Consider the following 21,854-nt stretch of genomic DNA (forward strand, 5'->3'; position numbering starts at 1 on the left):
ACTGATAGCTACTAAACTATGCTCTCACATTACCAAGTTTTTGATGTTTGCCTACTGAGGTACTGTAGCTAAAGATGGTTTAGAAACTCTGCTGTAGCCTATGTTTTGTTAGGTTTAGTCATAGAGTTGTGGTCTTCTGTAGCTCAATTGGTAGAGCATGGCGCTTGTAACGCCAGGGTAGTGGGTTCGATCCCCGGGACCACCCATACGTAAAAATGTATGCACACATGACTGTAAGTCGCTTTGGATAAAAGCGTCTGCTAAATGGCATATTATTATTATATAGGACTCTAGTGCCCAAAAGCCAGTTTTAGCGTGGGCAGCACCATTGAGGAAGTTCACAATTTTTAAGTAGTCAACTGGGTGGGACGACTAAGATATATATGAACTGGAGACAGAGTCCAAGATGACAGACTGTTGTTTTCAACGTAATCTACTCACGTTCGCATACGCTGTTTTGTGGTTGTTGCCATCTGCTTTACAGAGCCCATAATGCCTGCACACTAGCACTCAGTGCGCACTGGAGCAGCAGCGACATCTTCATCCAGAAACAGGACAGACATTGAATGAATGTAAAATGTTAATATCTTCGGCTGTGAGTGATGGGAAAAAAAACGAACATGGTGCTTGCAACGCCAGGGTTGTGGGTTTGATTCCCACAGGGGAGCAGTACAAAAAAGTATGAAAATGTATGCACTCACTACTGTAAGTCGCTCTAGATAAGCATGTCTGCTAAATGACTAAAATGTAAATGTTCCAGGTAGTCAGGAGGGATCAACCAATGAACCATACGTAAAAATGTATGCACGCATGACTGTAAGTCGCTTTGGATAAAAGCGTCTGCTAAATGGCATATTATTATATTATATTATACTCATGAGTAAACATTCCATAACTGCAGGTGCCAGTATTTCGCCAACCTTGGCTTTATACCTATTCAAACAACACACTCCAGGGGGCAGTATGCACCCTTTCAGTTTGTTTACTAACTCATAGAAGTAGTAGAAGAAGAAAATGGACTAATTCAAAATAGAGATGGCCTCAATGGCTTGCCTTGCGCTCACAGACGCCATAATGGAACAGATACAATGTTGCGATCTCTATATACAACGCTATTGGTTTAGTAAACCACAGGGCTACCTGGGCCCTTATATTATCAATTATCCATTCACGCAATAACTGATAGTGGCTACCATATCATCATCAACCGACATCAGATTGTTTCATAAAAATGAGTAATCTCTTATAATGTATGTATTTTCACCATGAAGGCATAATTTGACATGATATGAGTTGGCCTAATTTGTTTATTTATGTCAAAGACCTAACCTAGGCTAATTTAATAAAATATTTGCTTATGTTTCACTGCATTTTATTTTTCATTGTTTCTTTATAGGCTACATGTATTTTTATTCTGCTGCTTTTCTCCGATGGAATGGAACTACACATCCCGATGTGCGCCTGGTTGTGTGACCCCGGCCAATCGAGAGCGTGTGATTTGGCGCTGACCGAGACAGACAAGGCCCAAAGCAGGGCGATTTTGTTTCAGCTAGAGGAAGAGGGAGCAAGTGAAATTGAAATACAAAAGGGGCGAGATTTATTCATAATTCCCACAGAGATTCCGCAAAATACTAGGCCCCTTTAGGTTCTACAGCCATAAGACAAGACATGGGGACCGAGCAATGGCTGTAAATTGCCCCTATTAATGAATTGCGTTAGAAACGAGGAGGCCTGCACTCTGTTTTTCTCTTTTTGTAAATTGCTCAAGGAAGCGCAGATATCTGGTGTATGTGTTTAGAATGGGACACGCTGAAGGTAATGACATTTTATTTTACTACATCTCGCGACTCTCAGTATTTCTTTCTCGTTGATAATCAGCTTGCTATTATCGTAACGGTGCATTTAGCCGTGTAGATTTAGGATATTGTTATATCCTCGTTTTCTTCAAACGAATGATTGAGGTATAATCACGGTAGACAATTTTGATTTAAAGGCGCAATGGCAGCCATATTGGTAACAATATGTAGCTTCGTTTGCCATCGTGTTTCTAGTCTTCCGCATCGTATTGAAATGGCAACATAAATCAATGTGTTGACATTGCGGACGTGCCAGAATACAAGAACATCATCTCGGCTTTTGATACGTGTTTTTATATTGACAAGCAACAAATTTGATTTGCCAGTGTTCATGCAAGCTAGCTAACTTAACACATAGCATTTGAACGATGCACAGCACTGCTGCTAATGATACAGTTCAATCACTCAGTGAAACAATGTAACAATATTTCAGTCCGTCTGTGTATCGTTTTCGTCAATAAAATGACCCCAGTTGTACAGTGTCTCAATTCGTGTATGCAAAGCTGGACCGCGTGATCTTTACTGTATATTCTCATCCAGCAGCTGTAGCTGTAATAGATGTTATTTAAAAACCATTATTTCCCCTTATATCACCTTGTGAATGGCAGGAAAGTCTGCTTAATCTGAATCAAATCAAGGTTCAGTCTATACCAAAAAATACATATCGATTCAAGGTTATTTTGTGCATGTAACAACGTTATGACACTTTCAATTTCACTTTCCAATTTCAATATGACACTGTTACATTTCGGAAGCCATATATTCATGCATTATCACTGTATTTCGTTCTGTCTCATCCAGGGCATGGTAAGCTTGGTCCTTAGGCAACCCTGTCAGCCCTTTACACCCAGAGCAGTTTGACTTCTGGATGAAATGCTTAGTGCTTGCCTTTACCGTAATAGTACATTGCATTGATTGGTGAATGTTTAAGATCCAACAATAGGATTTATTTAAAAGTGAAATTAAGGATTTCCCATATTTTGGCAGAGGCTAAAAAAACAAATTTTATTAGGTCCCCATGGTCTAGTTATACTGTGTGAACTGACCAGGAAAAACGGATACTGTAGGCTGTCACTGTAGTGTGCTCATAAAGGCTATCATGAAATGGTTTTTCCTGATCAGGTCACAGGGTCAGAATAACTACAACAGAAGTCAATTCTTAAATAACCACAACATGGCCAACTACCTAGCAATCCATTCCTTATTAGTCCTTCAGAGCTGTTAATTGTCTGTGTTGTTTGAGTGATGAGTTGGACTCTTTGGCTGTGTTTACACAGGCAGCCTATAATTCCGATAGTTTTCCACAATTTTTAATTTTTTATTTTAGTTTTTTGTGTACTTTTACCCCTTTTTCTCCCAAATTTCGTGATATCCAATTTGTAGTTACAGTCTTGTCCTATCGCTGCAACTCCCCTACGGACTCAGGAGAGGCGAAGGTCGAGAGCCATGCGTCCTCCGAAACATGACCCTGCCAAGCCGCACTGCTTCTTGACACACTGCTCGCTTAACCCGGAAGCCATCCGCACCAATGTGTCGGAGGAAACACCATCCAACTGGCGACCGATCAGATCAGCTCCTTTGCCAATAATTGGGCAAAAGATCAGAATTGGGCTGCCTGTGTAAACACAGCCATTGGCACTCTTGAAGTTGGCTCTACACTACTGGCAGGGATCTCTCCCATTAGACAGACATTACACAGAGATACTGTGGCCTAGCTCACTCAGTCAGTGTTTCCCAAAACGGTGGTCTCCCTGAGGGGTAGACAAGCTAGCTCCACAGGGGTTTTGAAAGAGACAAGAATCTGTAATGACAGATTTTGTAGTCTTGTATGACCTTAAGGCATTTTTATCTCATAGCTAGCGTGATGATCAACATTTTGGTCATCTGTACATGAACATTTACCAGTTGAGTATAAGGACACGAATAACAACTTTATTAAATTAACGTGAATGAGAGATGACCAGCCTTAAAAAATATGGGCAAAAGCGAAGCATTCAGCAGACATATTTTTGTAAATTCAGTGCACACTGTGCAGGGAGCTCTTAGGTCTTATTATGGGAAAGACTAGAGATTTCAAGCATGTGAAACTGGAGATCAGTTTCATTATTTAATGTAGCAAGGAGATATAGCACAAGCTCTCCTCAGAACAGTCTATGGCTTTCCTTACCAGTAGGATTAGATTAGACAGTTCTGTTATCATACTGTATGTCACTTTATTTCTCTGACTGTGATGATTGATTAAATGTTCTTACCTTATCAAAAAAGAGAGATGCACAGTTGTAGATCAGATTATGTTGTCTTACAGTCATCATCCTCTCCATTTCCCCTTAACATCATATCAACCCCTCTCCTATATCTTGGTCCTCCTCCAGGTCCAGCCAGAGAAAAGGACAGTTAAGGATGCAGGAGCACAACAATGGATTTCTCCTTCTCTTTCATGCAAGGGATCATGGGAAATACAATTCAACAACCCCCTCAGCTCATTGACTCAGCCAACATCCGGCAGGAGGGTGCATACGACACCGGCAGCGATGCGGGCGAGGACGGAGCCCCGTCCTACGACGCTGCCCTGGAGGCAGAGTTCTCCTACCCGCCCTCGGCCTCCGAGGACATGCCACCGGTCTCCAATGGTTACCCCCCTGGGCTGGGCCTGTACGAGCCCCAGGCCAAGTTCTCCATGTACCCCCAGTTCCCCAACGGCTCGGCCAATGGTTACGGGGCCATCCGGGGATATGGCGAACACTGCCTCATGCCTGGGGAGGGAACGGTCCTGAGGGCCCCTGTCCTCCAGGAGAGACCCCCCTCCCCTCTGTCTTCTCCTCCACCTTCACACCCCCACCTCCATCACCCTCATCACCACCATCCTCATCACTACCACCCTCACCCCAACGCTCACCCACACAGCCCTCCACCCCTGCCCTCCCAACACCACCTCAGCCCGTCACCTCACCGCATGTCCCATGTACTCCCTCCTCCTCCCCCGTTACTCCTGCCCTCCACCAGCCCTCCCCCGTCCCTGCTGGACAGCACCCCTTCCTCCCACCCTCCTCACACCCCCCCTGCTCCCTCCATCGAGGTCCTGAAGAAGACCAGCTCTCCAGAGATCAAGCTAAAGATCATAAAGACGTACCAGAACGGGAGGGAGCTGTTTGAGTCTGCGCTGTGTGGAGACCTGCTGCAGGAGTCCCAGGCCAGCGAGGACTCCCAGAACCACCGCAGACATGAGAGGAAGAAGGAGAAGAGGAAAAAGACCGCCAGGGAGCAAGAAGAAGGAGAGGGGCAAGACCAGGAGCAGCTACAGGGGGGCACTGTAGGGCAGGCCAGGGACATCCAGCCACAGCTCCAGACCCACACCCAGGCCCAGACCCAGCCACAGGAGCTGCCTGTGGGGCAGACAGAAAAGCCACAGAAGACCCCCATCAAAGCAGAGCCCAAGACACCTAAGGCATGTGTTGGTTTGCTGCGACTCTGTCGGTTGAGGTCATCCAGTGCAATTGAGTTACTATTCAGTACTAAAAGAGTAACCGTTTCAACAGTTTCAGACATCAGACAAAGTAATGAGTCAGTGTGTTATTGCTTACACCCATCTGATTCTTTTAGATCTACAAAAAGTGTCTTGGGGGTAGGGCATGACTCCTGTCACTAACTGAGTGTGTGTGTGTTTCTCTCCCCCTGTACTGTAGGTCCAGAAGCAGTACCCTACAGTGATAACAGGTACAGGCTGCTGTAAGGACCACGAGGTGGGGGACCTGGTGTGGGCCAAGGTGGGCACCTACCCCTGGTGGCCCTGCATGGTCTCCTGTGACCCCCAGATGAACGTCCACACACGCATCAACACCCGGGGTAAAAATGATTCTACTCATGTCATCTTCCAGATATCCAGCACCTGTAGACATAACTGTTTAAAAGCCTCTAACTGCTGTATGACTGTGTCCTTCCGGGCCCTCTAGGTCACAGGGAGTACCATGTGCAGTTCTTTGGCAGCGTGGCGGAGCGGGCCTGGATCCATGAGAAGAGGGTGGTCATGTACCAGGGAGAACACCAGTTTGATGAGCTGCAGGCTGAGACGCTACGCAAGACCACCAACACCGCAGAGAGACACAAGGTAGAGACACAGCACTGCCTGGCCTGACAAGTATACCCACCTCACACTCTTGACACCGGTTTAAAGGGAAAAGGGCTGGCCTGTTTTCGAGGCTTGCACCATGACTTTTCTTCAAACATGAGATTTACAGTGAGGGAAAAAAGTATTTGAACCCCTGCTGATTTTGTACCTTTGCCCACTGACAAAGAAATGATCAGTCTATCATTTTAATGGTAGGTTTATTTGAACAGTGAGAGACAGAATAACAACAACAAAATCCAGAAAAACGCATGTCTAAAATGTTATAAATTGATTTGCATTTTAATGAGGGAAATAAGTATTTGACCCCCTCTCAATCAGAACGATTTCTGGCTCCCAGGTGTCTTTTATACAGGTAACGAGCTGAGATTAGGAGCACACTCTTAGTGCTCCTAATCTCAACTTGTTACCTGTATAAAAGACACCTGTCCACAGAAGCAATCAATCAATCAGATTCCAAACTCTCCACCATGGCCAAGACCCCAAAGAGCTTTCCAAGGATGACAGGGACAGGATTGTAGACCTACACAAGGCTGGAATGGGCTACAAGACCATCGGCAAGCAGCTTTTTGAGAAAGTGACAACAGTTGGTGCGATTATTCGCAAATGGAAGAAACACAAAAGAACTGTCAATCTCCCTCGGCCTGGGGCTCCATGCAAGATCTCACCTCGTGGAGTTGCAATGATCATGAGAACGGTGAGGAATCAGCCCAGAACTACACGGGAGGATCTTGTCAATGATCTCAAGGCAGCTGGGACCATAGTCACCAAGAAAACAATTGGTAACACACTACGCCGTGAAGGAATGAAATCCTGCAGCGCCCGCAAGGTCCCCCTGCTCAAGAAAGCACATATACAGGGCCGTCTGAAGTTTGCCAGTGAACATCTGAATGATTCAGAGGAGAACTGGGTGAAAGTGTTGTGGTCAGATGAGACAAATTGAGCTCTTTGGCATCAACTCAACTCGCCGTGTTTGGAGGAGGAGGAATGCTGCCTATGACCCCAAGAACACCATCCCCACCGTCAAACATGGAGGTGGAAACATTATGCTTTGGGGGTGTTTTTCTGCTAAGGGGACAGGACAACTTCACCGCATCAAAGGGACGATATACGACGGGGCCATATACCGTCAAATCTTGGGTGAGAACCTCCTTCCCTCAACCAGGGCATTGAAAATGGGTCGTGGATGAGTATTCCAGCATGACAATGACCCAGAACACACGGCCAAGGCAACAAAGGAGTGGCTCAAGAAGAAGCACATTAAGGTCCTGGAGTGGCCTAGCCAGTCTCCAGACCTTAATCCCATAGAAAATCTGTTTAGGGAGCTGAAGGTTCGAGTTGCCAAACATCAGCCTCGAAACCTTAATGACTTGGAGAAGATCTGCAAAGAGGAGAGGGACAAAATCCCTCCTGAGATGTGTGCAAACCTGGTGGCCAACTACAAGAAACGTCTGACCTCTGTTATTGCCAACAAGGGTTTTGCCACCAAGTACTAAGTAATGTTTTGCAGAGGGGTCAAATACTTATTTCCCTCATTAAAATGCAAATCAATTTATAACATTTTTGACATGCGTTTTTCTGTATTTCTTTGTTGTTATTCTGTCTCTCACTGTTCAAATAAACCTACCATTAAAATTATAGACTGATCATGTCTTTGTCAGTGGGCAAACGTACAAAATCAGCAGGGGATCAAATACTTTTTTCCCTCACTGTATGTAGTAGTGTACATACGTACAGGTATATGGGATTGTAGGTGAAGTAATGGGTATGTATGGGATTGAGCTGGTGTAGTGATTATGTTTTGCTGATATTGGCTATTTCATTTACATTTACATTTACGTCATTTAGCAGACGCTCTTATCCAGAGCGACTTACAAATTGGTGCATTCACCCTATAGCCAGTGGGATAACCACTTTACAATTTTACAATTTCGAAGAAAGGGCCTACTAAACTTAGTTGAATGCACTGACTGGATATGCTCATTTGCACCCCAGTATCTCTATTTGCACATCATCTCTTGCACATCTATCATTCCAGTGTTAATACTAAATTGTAATTATTTTGCACTATGGCCTATTTATTGCCTTACCTCCATAACTTGCTACGTTTGCACACACTGTATATATATTTTCTGTTGTATTTTTGACTTTATGTTTTGTTTACCGCATATGTAACTCTGTGTTGTTGTTTTTTATCGCACTGCTTTGCTTTATCTTGGCCAGGTCGCAGTTGTAAATGAGAACTTGTTCTCAACTGGCTTACCTGGTTAAATAAAGGTAAAATAAAAATAAGTGTCTTCAAAATGTAATTAAAATGTGTGTGTGTTTGTGTCAGCTGATGAAGCCCTTCCCCCAGAGAGAGCGTGCTCAGTGGGAGGTGGGCGTCGGCCATGCAGAGGACGCCTTCCTGATGACTCAGCAGGAACGTATCGACAACTACACCTTCATCTACGTCGACCCCGACCCCAATGCTCCCCCACCCGCCAAGAAGACCTCAACCAGGACCGCCGGTCGTACCCAACGCTCTTCTATCGCAACAAGTAAGAAAGAAGAAGTTGCAGTGACATCACCGGACCGGGCGGAGCCATCCAGAAGACAGCCTTGTAGGCAGTGTAGTGTTCCTAATGCAGATGACCCAGCCGTCCCCCAGACCTCAGAGAAAGACCAGAGCTGTGACCCTGGCCAGCCCAGCCCCCCTGCCCGGGAGGCCCTGTCTGAGGCAGGGGGAACCCAGGAGTCCCCTGCCCCTGTAAGGGCCTGGAAGACAGCCGCTGCCAGGAAGCTGCTGCCTCTCTCTATTACCATGAAGAAACTAAATGTGGAGATCACCAAGTGTGACCAAGTGTGGCCTCTGCTGCAGAGGAAAGCCCTGCCCTCACCACGGAGAGAGAGAGAGAGGGAGGAGGGAGAAGGCCGACAGGCTGACCTGGGATACTGCTCACCAGAGGTGGGTGCTCTCTATTGGTCTAGACTCCCTAGTTGACAATGGTGATGAATGTTGTTGTTGTTGCTCTAAACTGAATTGAAACATTATTTCTAAGTGGAGTTTTTGTTTCTCCAGCGCTGTGGAGTTAACCGGAACCCAGTCCAGAGAGGAGGAAAGAGGGATGAGGGAGAGAAGAAAGAGGACAGGGAGGAGAGGAGAAGTGACCAGGAAGCATCACAGCACACCTCCTGTCCTGGGTCTCAGCACAGCACCCCACCAGGTACGTACGTGTGTTTGGACGTTTTCTGGGTCCTCTGGTGATAACGGTTGTGAATATTCTGTTGGTGTGAATATGTTCCCCATATAGCAGAGGTGTTTAACCAGGTGTCTCCTTCCGGTAGGTTCTCAGGAGCGTAAGCAGCAGCGCAGGTCAGTGAGGAGCAGATCAGAGTCAGAGAAGGGCTGTGAGCCCGTCCCCAAAAAGAAGACTAAAAAGGAACAGGTACCAACCTGCTACTACCACTGTTCCCCTCTGTAATGTACCATACTGGTGGTTCTGTCACTCAGTTCTCTAGAGGAGGATCACAATACAACAGAGAGATCTGAAACAGATCTCTTTTTCTGTCTCCCTGCAGGGTGAGATGGCTCCTGAGACTACTCTGAGAACAGGCTCACAGAAAGGTAGACTCCAGCTCAGTCCTATGACTCTCTCTTTCCCATCCTGCTCTAAGCATACTGGCTTTGTTTAACGTGTTGGGTCATAAAAAGGGAAGTGGAGGTGTGTGTTAACCTGTGATGTGTGTGTGTAGGAGCCAGTGAGATCTCGGATGCCTGTAAGCCTCTGAAGAAACGCAGCAGAGCCTCCACAGACGTAGAGATGGCCTCCTCTCAGTACAGAGACACATCCGACTCTGATTCTAGAGGCCTCAATGATCCCCAGGTAAACACACACACACACACACACCAAGCTTTCAGTACTGAGACACCTCAGACCCTGACTTTAGAAGGCTAAATGACCTCAAGGTGTGTGTATATATATATATATATATATATATATATATATATATATATATATATATATATATATATATATATATATATATATACACACACACAAAGCCCACTCTCTCTTGTGTAGAGTCTGTTTGGGAAGAGTTTGGACAGTCCAGCAGCAGCAGATGCAGACGCGTCAGACAGCCAGTCAGTGGACTCCAGTCTTTCCAGACAAGGAAGCAGCACAGCCAAGAGAGACACTGTCTGCCAGGTACGCCACTGCACTCCTCTCCCATCCCCTCCTCCTTTCTCCTCTTCTGTCTTTTCACCAAATTTTCTCTCTTCCCCTCTCTCTGTGATCATTTTAGAAGAAAGCAAAAGAAATATACACTGAACACAAATATAAGCGCAACAGGCAACAATTTCAAAGATATTACTGAGTTACAGTTCATATGAGGAAATCAGTCAATTGAAATAAATAAATTTGGCCCTAATGTAATCTATGGATTTCACATGACTGGGAATACAGATATGCATCTGTTGGTCACAGATACCTTTAAAAAAAGGTAGAGGAGTGGATCAGAAAAGCAGTCAGTATCTGGTGTGACCACCATTTGCCTCATGTAGTACGACACATCGCTGTTGATTGTGGCCTGTGGAATGTTGTCCCACTCCTCTTCAATGCTCCCGAGTGGTGCAGTGGTCTAAGGCACTGCATCTCAGTGCTTGAGGCATCACTACAGACCCCCTGGTTCGATTCCAGCCTGTATCACAACCGGCCGTGATTGGGAGTCCCATAGGGCGGCGCACAATTGGCCCAGCGTCGTCCGGGTTTGGCCGGTGTAGGCCGTCATTGTAAATAAGAATTTGTTCTTAACTGACTTGCCTAGTTAAATAAAGGTAAAATATTTTTTAAATGGCTGTGCGAAGTTGCTGGATATTGGCGGGAACTGGAACATGCTATTGTACACGTCGATGAAGAGCCTCCCAAACATGCTCAATGGGTGGACATGTCTGGTGAGTATGCAGGCCATGGAAGAACTGGGACATTTTCAGCTTCCAGAAATTGTGTACAAATCCTTGCGTCATGGGGCCATGCATTATGATGCTGAAACATGAGGTGATGGCGGCGGCTGAATGGCACGACAATGGGCCTCAGGATTTTGTCACGGTATCTCTGTGCGTTCAAATTGCCATCGATAAAATGACATTTTGTTAGTTGTCCGTAGCTTATGCCTGCCCATACCATTACCCCACCGCCACCATGGGGCACTCTGTTCACAACGTTGACATCAGCAAACCGCTTGCCCACACAACCCCATCTGCCCAGTACAGTTGAAACCAGGATTAATCTGTGAAGAGCACACTTCCTTCTCCAGTGTGCCAGTGGCCATCGAAGGTGAGAATTTGCCCACTGAAGTCGGTTGCGACGCCGAACTGCAGTCAGGTCAAGACCCTGGTGAGGATGACGAGCACGCAGATGAGCTTCCCTGAGACGGTTTCTGACAGTTTCTCTGTGTAGAACTGTAAGGTGTATGTATGGAGAGGGTTGGGTGTTTCTATATCTTCCTCTGTGTGTAGATCTGTGAGGTGTATGGAGAGGGTCTGGTGTCGTGTGAGGGAGACTGCTGTCGGCTGTTCCATCTGGAGTGCCTGGGTCTCGCCTCCATACCCGAGGGCAAGTTTACATGTCTGGAATGTAGAAACGGTGAGACATGGCATGATGTCGCAACACATACACGATGCATTTACATACTAATCATTACTAGACCTACACAACCATTAGACATGTTCTCTTTAATTGCTCCTTTAATCTTTACAGTATCATTTTGGCTGAAATGGTTGAAAGGATTATTTAAGTTATTCCAGGACACATCCTTCTACTTTGTGAATGCTGATGAAGCTGTGGGTGTGAACAGAGAAGACTGCTTAAGCCCTGATTATGCAAATTACCTTACAGACAAATATTTCTGTGTGATTTCAACCCGGCAGACATGAGAGATTTCTCTGATGGAGGAATGAAGAGTAGACTGGCATTCACCTCTCTCTCTCGCTCTCGCTCTCTCTCTCTCTCTCTCTCTCTCTCTCGCTCTCTCGCTAGGCTCTCACTCGTGTTTCAGCTGTAAGGCAGGGGGAGGGGAGGTGTTGCGCTGCTCAGTGGTTGGCTGCGGGCGGTATTACCATGACGACTGCGTGCGTAAACTCCCTGGCACTGTGGGGGGTGGTACAGGCGGGGGGTTCCGCTGCCCCCAGCATACCTGTGCCACCTGCTGTCTGGAGAGAGACCTGCACCAAGCCACCAAAGGTAGGGAGGAAGACCACTGGTCTAGATGGAGAGGAGCGGAAGCCACTTTAGGCTTTTGACATGGCCCCTCACATACTGTAGGTGTTAGTCTCTCTTTGTCTAACACTCGTCTCTCCTTCCTCTCCCCCTCCCCAGGACGTATGATGCGTTGTCTGCGCTGCCCTGTTGCGTACCACACAGGGGACAGCTGTGTGGCAGCGGGCAGCGTGGTCCTCACCCACCACATCATGATCTGCAGCCGCCATGGCATCGCCAAGAGGAACGGCCTCCTCTCCTCACCCGTCAATGTGAACTGGTGCTTCCTCTGTGCCCGAGGTAAGCTCTATCTCCCACCTTAGACCTCCTGTAGGGACCCACCCTGACTCACTCACCCTTTCTGTGTCCCAAATGGCACTATATTCCCTATATAGTGCACTACTTTTGACCAGGGCCCCTGACCCATTGTCTCCCGAAGGGGAGCCCCGTGGCTTCACAATGTTTGACTGGAGGACAGAAGGAGAAGCAGGAGAGAGGAATGTGGCTTTGTTCTCCCCCTGAGACTTCTGGACACAGTGTTTGAGTGAATAGAGCCCTAGCTCCAACTCCTTCTGTTCCTCTCAGGTGTAAGGGTTAGCCAGTGCTCCCCCTCTCCAAATCTAATCCCCTCTAATCCAGTCTTCTCTTATCATTCAAACTGTATTTATCCCCCTAGTGGTAATTGATGTGTGTGATGCTCTCTCTGGGACCACAGAGGCTTAGCTGGGGAGACTACTGGTGTTGGTTGATCTTTCTCAACTCAGTGCTCCTCAGTAGTCCTCAAAACCGCAGACTCCTATCCCAGGGTAAGGCGGCTGTTAGACCTGGGCTAAGTGCAGTGTGAACGTGGCTATTCGAAGAACTGGATATCTAACATTGTCTAGTTGTGTGATGGTGGAGATTCATTCAACCTTTATGATAGTTACGATGCATTCTCCTGTTTGTAAATGTATTTGTGACATTTGACCATTACTGTTGTCTCTGTTGTACTTACCATTTGGACCTGATGTGGTAGTGCCTTCAGAAAGTATTCATAACCCTTGACTTATTCCACATTTTGTGTTACAGCCTGAATTCAAATGGATTAAATTTTTTTTTTTCTCACCCACCTACACATAATACCCCATTATGACAAAGTGAAAACATAATTTTAAAAATGATTGGAAATGAAATACAGAAATATCTCATAAGTATTCACACCCCTGAGTCAATACATGTTAGAATCACCTTTGGCAGCGATTACAGCTATGAGTCTCTTTCTGGGTAAGTCTGGATTATACAATATTTGTCCATTCTTTTTAAAACTCTTCAAGCTCTGTCAAGTTGGTTGTTGATCATTGCTAGCCATTTTCAAGTCTTGCCATAGATTTTCAAGCCGATTTAAGTCAAAACTAACTCAGCCACTCAGGAACATTCAATGTCGTCTTGGTAAGCAACTCCAGAGTATATTTGGCATTGTGTTTTAGGTTATTGTCCTGCTGAAAGGTGAATTTGTCTCCCAATGTCTGTTGGAAAGCAGGCTGAACCAGGTTTTCCTCAAGGATGTTGCCTGTGCTTAGCTCTATTCCATTTATTTTTATCTTTAAAAACTCCCTATTCCTTGCCAATGACAAGCATACCCATAACATGATGCAGCCACCACCACGCTTGAAAATATGAAGAGTGGTGCTCTGTGATGTGTTGTGTTGGATTTCCCCCAAACGTAATGCTTTGTATTCAGAACAAGTTAATTTCTTTGCATATTTTTTTGTTGTTGCAGTTTTACTTGAGTGCCTTTATTGCAATCACAGCCGTTAAACTCTGTAACTGTTTTAAAGTCACCATTGGCCTCATGGTGAAATCCCTGAGTGGTTTCCTTCCTCTCCGGCAACTGAGTTAGGAAGGACCCCTGTATCTTTGGGTGTATTGATACACCATCCAAAGTGTAATTAATAACTTCACCATGCTCAAAGGGAAATTCAATGTCTGGTTTTTTTATCTACCAATAAGTGCCCTTCTTTGCGAGGCATTGGAAAACTTCCCTGGTCTTTGTGGTTGAATCTGTGTTTGAAATTCACTGCTTGACTGAGGGACCGTATCGCTAATTATGTGTGGGGTACAGAGATCAGGTAGTCATTACAAAAATCATGTTAAACACTATTATTGCACACAGTGAGTCCATGCAACTTATTATGTGACTTGTTAAGCAAATGTTTACTCCTGAACTTATTTAGGCTTGCCATAAAAAAAGTGGTTGAATACTTATTGACTCAAGACATTTCAGCTTTTCATTTTTTAATAATTTGTTAAAATTTCTAAAAACATAATTCCACTTTGATGTTATGGGGTATTGTGTCTAAGCCAGTAATCCATTTGAAATTCAGGCTGTAATACAACAAAATGTGAAAAAGTCAACGGGGGTGAACACTTTCTGAAGCCGCTTTATATGTACTGATCTGTGCTTTTACAGTGCACTCCTCTTACAAGAAATACATCTGTTCTGGATGATTAGACTTTTCTAACTGATTTGATTACGGAGTACATTGTAAGTGTAGAAATATTTTGGTCCCCATGGGTACCAAAAGCAGTTGATTCTTATAAGCGGAGTGTTCTATTGGGACGACTCTTTAGTTTACTTTTACTCCTCTTTCTCTCTCGTTTATGTGTTCTAACAGTGTATGTGTTCTTTTTCTCCTGTGGTATCATGGGTACTGTAGTCTGATTGCGGCTCACCCAGTCTCTTCCTGTGTGTCTTGTGTAGGACTGTTAGTGCAGGACCTTACTGACACCATATTAAGTTCATATGCCTATAAGTCCCACTACCTTCTGACTGAGTCAAATCGTGCTGAGTTGAAATTACCTATGATTCCCTCTTCTTCGTCAGCTACCAAAAAGAATATTGGGAAAGGTAACAGAACTGTTTTACTCGCTCTCCCGTTTCCCACTGGTGTGTGTGTATGTGTGTTTGAATATGTCTAGACTCCCCACAGTTGATTTGATGTTCCTCCTTATTGCTTTGTTCTGCCTCTAGCTTGTGAACAATACAGTCTGCTGCCATTAACACTACAGCAGGGCTTAAAATACATGTTCAGGGACCCTAACATGCACTGGTTCAACCAGGAACCAGTGTTAACGGCATTAAAAGTGAGCAAAGCTCATCTCTGTGAAGCTGTGGAATGTGACACTCCTCTCCAATACAAACTAATTTAGCAGACGCTCTTATCCAGAGCGACTTAGTTAGTGAGTGCATACATATATTTTCTATTTTTTTCATACTGTCCCCCTGTGGGAATTGAACCCACAACCCTGGCGTTGCAAGCCCCATGCTCTACCAACTGAGCTACACGGGCCCAACTGAGCTACACAAAAGGGAATTTGTATAAGCGGACCACAGCACACTGTAACATAACACATAATTTGATTTCATCATCAGAATTGGGAAAGAGTGATGACCTGTCTCACAGGGTTATTTTACGCCCTGTCTGTATGAGGGGGGGCATGTTACTGCTAGAGGAACACAGCTTCTCTGCTTCAGCACTTTGAGCTTGTCGTCATCTGAAAGACTAATACTAATAGCTACTTTTTCTAACTGCTCACTTGCTTCTCTTTTGCTTTCACTGTACCGCGATCAGCCTTTACCTTGATCGGTCACTGTACCGCGATCAGCCTTTACCTTGATCGGTCACTGTACCGCGATCAGCCTTTACCTTGATCGGTCACTGTACCACGATCAGCCTTTACCTTGATCGGATGTTTGCGGTCTTGTTTTGCTGTGTTAAGGAGGTAATTGTTACAATACATATTGATTCTGCATTGAAATGCAATTAATTCAAATAGGTTATTGCTCATAACAGGTATAATATTCCTCACAAGATCATCAATTTGATGAATAAATCAAAACTGGGAATGTTTGAATAAGATGCTGACAATCTTCCTTCTAGTTGGCATATAATGTGAATTGTTACTCATCCATGATGTTACCCATTTGGCATTTAAAACACTTCCACAACCACATATTTTAATGAGATTCCATAAAGACTATCTGGGGTACGTATAGTGGTGCAGAGAAGTGGAACAAGGAGTGCATGTCAGCTTTGTGCCGTTTCTCTTATATTTTGGTAATTGTTTTTTTTTGTGACTTATGGTTTATTTGCTGATTTAATTATCATCGGTGCTATTGCATGTGTGGTGATTTGTACAAGGGGCCTTGTACTCTAAACCTGCCTTTCAGACATTCCACTACACCATCAGTGACTGACTGCTAAGGAAAAAGCAGAGGACAGCATCAATGTCAAGACTACTCTCTTTGATCAAAATTGTGTCCACAACAGCATAGTTTTCATATAGATAAAGCAAACTTTATTATATTGTGGGAGTTACAAATTATTCCAACATTGTGAATCCTTTGGAAAAGGTTCACTTCAGGCCCATATGATGGTCCAGTTCAAAATAAATACCTATCCTTAGACATATCCCATACATATGAAAGGAGCGTATGGGTGTAAGCAATGTCACAATGACTCCTCCAACTCTCTGGAAGACCATATTACTTACTTGGGCCAAATAATTGATATTATATTGACAAGATGGTCGAGTGACCGTATAGTCGTTTTTGTTTAGTTTTTTGTTGTTGCCGAAATGCCACGTGTCCACTTACATCAGTGCATTCCTAACGACCTAACCATTACGAAACTTCTATTTGATCAAATAAGCCTCACGTAGCAAATTAGCAATTACATTTTTTGTTGATCAAATTCGACACGCTCATTGACCTCCATACAAAAATTCCTCACTTCATGGTCTTATTTTCGTGGACTGATTTTGGGCGGAGTAAATCCTCTCGCTTCGCTTCTTCCTCTGCTTGGGCAAAGCATTACTCACAGTGTATAGGTTTGAATGACTGGCATGCCTAAGGATAAGGTTTAGAGTGTGGTGGCCCCTAGTGTCCAGGTGTGGAAGTATGTTCTCTAACCCTGTGCTGCTCTTTTCTCTATACACACACACACACACCCATGCAGGAGAGAAGCTGCTGTGCTGTGCGTTGTGCCCGGCGTCGTTCCACCCAGAGTGTTTGGAGATGGCGATGCCAGAGGGGGCGTGGTCCTGCAGGGAGTGCAGATTAGGAAGGAAACCCCACTACAAACAGATCGTCTGGGTCAAACTGGGGAACTACAGGTGAGTTGATGCACACCCAAAAGATGTTGGAGAGGTGCTGACTATTGGTATAGTAAACGTACTGTATGTAAAAAATATAATAATAATCATAATGATAGTCGCACACTCCAAATATTCTCCCAATAATTGAATGGATAAACACCAATAGTGTTTACACTTTATGTTATTGAGAGCATATTTAGTGTGAAACTACAGCTGAGGAACAACACAACTCGGAATATGTGGAAACAACATTGTTGCTAGATGCAGAAACAGGATGAGAGTGGCATATTACTGTACACTACGAAGGGTTCATGTATTTCAGAAACTAGTTTTAGAATCAGATGTTTGGCTTAATTGTTAGGAAAACGACAACACTTATAGCTGTATCTTATGGACTGATAAGCGCTCTTTCTTTCCTCATGTTCCATGCTGTCCCCTGTCTGTCCCCATCAGGTGGTGGCCAGCGGAGATCTGTAACCCTCGCCTGGTGCCCCCCAACATCCAGACGCTCCGCCACGATATCGGAGACTTCCCAGTCTTCTTCTTTGGTTCCCATGACTACTACTGGATCAACCAGGGCCGTGTGTTTCCCTACGTGGAGAACGACAAGACCCCTGTCACGGGCCAAATTAACATCAACAAGACCTTCAAGAAAGGTGATGCCGCCTTTGGCTCTATTCTGTGCTCTCTGCTCTGGGCTCTGTTGGTTCTTGAGTGATATGATAGTGCCTTATCCCTGAGTGTGTGTGTGTGTGTGAGACAGGCAGAATGTAATTCCATCCCTTCTGTGTGTGTCAGCTCTGGAGGAGGCTGCTCGGAGGTTCCAGGAGCTCAAGTCACAGAGGGAGAGCAGGGAGGCCCTGGAGCAGGAACGCAACTCACGCAAACCACCACCATACAAGTTCATCAAGGTAATACATCCAGTCATACTGTATATAGCCCTACCCTACAAACATATACCTTCCCTACAAATCTTCTGGGACTGTGAAGAGACACACACAGGCACAGATACACGCATATACACACACGAAAACATACGCACTCTACACACACACACCTATACATGTATTTTGTGTTGTAGATATGTGGTAGTAAAGTAATGGCCTGAGGGCACACACTTAATCTGTTGTGAAGGGTATTATGTTTTTTAAAATGGTGTATAACTGACTTAATTTTGCTTCACCCCTGAAAGAGTAGCTGCTACCTTGGCAGCAGCTAATGGGGATCCATAATAAATACGAAGTCTTGCTTTGCCAAGCAAACTGAGAATTGGCTCTTTTAGCTGAATGAGACCTCTTTAGATCTCATCTGTGACCATGTGTGTTGGTCTGAGTCTTGGTGTGTCCTCACTGACACATTGTTGTCATGTCTCTTTCAGTCCAACAAGCCGGTGGGGAAGGTGCAGGTGCACATAGCCGACCTGTCTGAAATCCCACGATGCAACTGTAAGCCCACGGACGAACACCCCTGCAGCCTGGACTCCCAATGTCTGAACCGCATGCTGCAGTACGAGTGTCACCCACAGGTTGGTGTGTCTGTGTGTACGCACGTGTGTATGCGTGTGTGAATGGTGTTTAAATCAGCCCTGTTCTCCTGTCCTAGGTGTGTCCAGCAGGTGATAGCTGTGAGAACCAATGCTTCTCTAAACGTCTGTACTCCGAGACAGGGGTCATCAAGACAGAGGGTTGTGGCTGGGGCCTCAAGACCAACCAGGCCCTCAGGAAGGTGAGTGAGGGGCGCTGGGGTGGACGTAGTGTGGTGCCCAGGTCTATTTCTATCCTTTGCCACTCATCTTTAAGTGTTCACTGATATTAGCAACACTGTGAAGGCTCCACCTAGCCTGTCATATTGTTTGTACCTATCCAGACCTTTCATATGCGAACGGGATAAGGGCTAGAGACCAAAATGGAAGCGAGCCTGTTGTGTATAGATCAGAGATTATGGTTAATATCCGTCCGCTCAAAAGGACTGTGAGCTCTCGTTCTTCTTGGCTGATGTGAGTAAGATATTTAAGCCCAGACGGCATCCCAAGCCGTGTCCTCAGAGCATGTGCAGACCAGCTGGCTGGAGTGTTTATGGACATATTCAATCTCTCCCTATCCCAGTCTGTTGTCCCCACTTGCTTCAAGATATCTGCCATTGTTCCTGTACCCAAGAAAGCGAAGGTAACCGAACTTAATGACTATCGCCCCGTAGCACTCACTTCTGTCTTCATGAAGTGCTTTGAGAGGCTATTTGACGAACATATCACCTCCACCTTACCTGACACACTACAATTTGCATACAACATATCCACGGATGACGCAATCGCTCTGCACACTGCTCTATCCCATCTGGACAAGAGGAATACCTATGTAAGAATGATGTTCATCGATAACAGGTCAGCCTTCAACACCATAGTGCCATCCAAGCTCATCATTAAGTTCAGGGCCCTGGATCTGAACCCCGCCCTGTGCAACTGGGTCCTGGACTTCCTGATGGACCGACCTCAGGTGGTGAAGGTAGGCAACACCTCCGATACGCTGATCCTCAACACGGTGGCCCTCCTGTACTCCCTGTTCACACATGACTGCGTGAATGCTCACGTCTCCCAACTCAATCATCAAGTTTGCAGACGACACAATAGTGGTAGGCCTGATTACCAACAACGACGAGACAGCATACAGGGAGGAGGTGAGGGCCCTGGCAGAGTGGTGGCAAGAAAATAACCTCTCCCTCAACGTCAACAAAATGAAGGAGCTAATCGTGGACTTGAGGAGACAGCAGAGAGAGCATGCCCCCATCCACGTCGACAGGGCCACAGTGAACAGAGTTCCTCAGCGTGCACATCACTGACAACCTGAAACAGTCCATCCACACAGACAGTGTGGTGAAGAATGCGCAGCAACGCCTCCTCAACCTCAGGAGGCTGAAGAAATTTGGCTTGGCCCTTAAGACCCTCACAAACTTCTACAGATGCACCATTGAGAGCATCCTGTCGGGCTGTATCACTGCCTGGTATGGCAATTGCACTGTCTGCAACCGCAGGGCTCTCCAGAGGGTGCTGTGGTCAGCCCATCGCATCACCAGGGGCACACTCCCTGCCCTCCAGGACATCTACAGCACCCGGTGTCACAGGAAGGCCAAGAAGATCATCAAGGACCTCAGCCACCCGAGCCACGGCCTGTTCACCCCACTACCATCTAGAAGGCAGAGACGATACAGGTGGATCATTGCTGGGACCGAAAGACTGAAAAACAGCTTCTATCTCCAGGCCATCAGACTGTTAAATAAACACCACTAGCCATCCTCCGACCAGTACCCTGCCCAGAACTTAGTCACTGTTACTAACCGGCTACCACCCGGTACTCTACCCTGCACCTTAGAGACTGCTGCCCTATGTACATAGTCATTGAACACTGGTCACTTTTAATAATGTTTTAATAATGTTAATAATGTTTTACTCACTTCATGTGTGTATACTGTATTCTAGTCAAGGCTCATCCTTGGGGGGAAAAAAGTATTTGATCCACTGCTGATTTTGTATGTTTGCCCACTGACAGACATGATCAGTCTATAAGTTTAATGGTAGGTTTATTTGAACAGTGAGAGACAGAATAACAACAAAGAAATCCAGAAAAACACATGTCAAAAATGTAATAAATTGATTTGCATTTTAATGAGGGAAATAAGTATTTGACCCCTCTGCAAAACATTACTTAGTACTTGGTGGCAAAACCCTTGTTGGCAATCACAGAGGTCAGATGTTTCTTGTAGTTGGCCACCAGGTTTGCACACATCTCAGGAGGGATTTTGTTCCACTCCTCTTTGCAGATCTTCTCCAAGTCATTAAGGTTTTGAGGCTGATGTTTGGCAACTCAAACCTTCAGCTCCCTCCACAGATTTTCTATGGGATTAAGGTCTGGAGACTGGCTAGGCCACTCCAGGACCTTAATGTGCTTCTTCTTGAGCCACTCCTTTGTTGCCTTGGCCGTGTGTTTTGGGTCATTGTCATGCTGGAATACCCATCCACAACCCATTTTCAATGCCCTGGCTGAGGGAAGGAGGTTCTCACTCAAGATTTGACGGTACATGGCCCCGTCCATCGTCCCTTTGATGCGGTGAAGTTGTCCTGTCCCCTTAGCAGAAAAACACCCCCAAAGCATAATGTTTCCACCTCCATGTTTGACGGTGGGGATGGTGTTCTTGGGGTCATAGGCAGCATTCCTCCTCCTCCAAACACGGCGAGTTGAGTTGATGCCAAAGAGCATCTGACCACAACACTTTCACCCAGTTCTCCTCTGAATCATTCAGATGTTCATTGGCAAACTTCATACGGCCCTGTATATGTGCTTTCTTGAGCAGGGGGACCTTGCGGGCGCTGCAGGATTTCAGTCCTTCACGGCGTAGTGTTACCAATTGTTTTCTTGGTGACTATGGTCCCAGCTGCCTTGAGATCATTGACAAGATCCTCCCGTGTAGTTCTGGGCTGATTCCTCACCGTTCTCATGATCATTGTAA

At 45.5% G+C, this 21,854-nt stretch overlaps 1 protein-coding gene across 1 annotated transcript in view; it reads left to right on the plus strand.

The window, feature by feature from the left end:
- The first annotated feature begins 1,512 nt into the window (after positions 1–1,512).
- LOC311141555 (histone-lysine N-methyltransferase NSD3-like) overlaps positions 1,513–21,854 on the plus strand; it is a 52,856-nt gene continuing 32,514 nt past the window's right edge. The window contains exons 1-19 of the mRNA XM_084176917.1: positions 1,513–1,815; positions 4,229–5,301; positions 5,540–5,699; positions 5,807–5,961; positions 8,315–8,926; positions 9,041–9,185; positions 9,307–9,407; positions 9,541–9,586; positions 9,715–9,845; positions 10,044–10,169; positions 11,480–11,606; positions 12,000–12,203; positions 12,339–12,518; positions 14,959–15,105; positions 17,216–17,372; positions 17,808–18,010; positions 18,153–18,265; positions 18,733–18,879; positions 18,957–19,079. Of these exons, the coding sequence (XP_084033043.1) occupies positions 4,273–5,301; positions 5,540–5,699; positions 5,807–5,961; positions 8,315–8,926; positions 9,041–9,185; positions 9,307–9,407; positions 9,541–9,586; positions 9,715–9,845; positions 10,044–10,169; positions 11,480–11,606; positions 12,000–12,203; positions 12,339–12,518; positions 14,959–15,105; positions 17,216–17,372; positions 17,808–18,010; positions 18,153–18,265; positions 18,733–18,879; positions 18,957–19,079 (3,906 nt within the window). The 5' untranslated portion in view covers positions 1,513–1,815; positions 4,229–4,272. The remainder of the gene's footprint in view (positions 1,816–4,228; positions 5,302–5,539; positions 5,700–5,806; positions 5,962–8,314; positions 8,927–9,040; positions 9,186–9,306; positions 9,408–9,540; positions 9,587–9,714; positions 9,846–10,043; positions 10,170–11,479; positions 11,607–11,999; positions 12,204–12,338; positions 12,519–14,958; positions 15,106–17,215; positions 17,373–17,807; positions 18,011–18,152; positions 18,266–18,732; positions 18,880–18,956; positions 19,080–21,854) is intronic.

This window comes from Coregonus lavaretus (genome assembly GCF_964263955.1).
Source record: "Coregonus lavaretus genome assembly, chromosome: 14".
Classification (NCBI taxonomy): Eukaryota; Metazoa; Chordata; class Actinopteri; order Salmoniformes; family Salmonidae; genus Coregonus; species Coregonus lavaretus.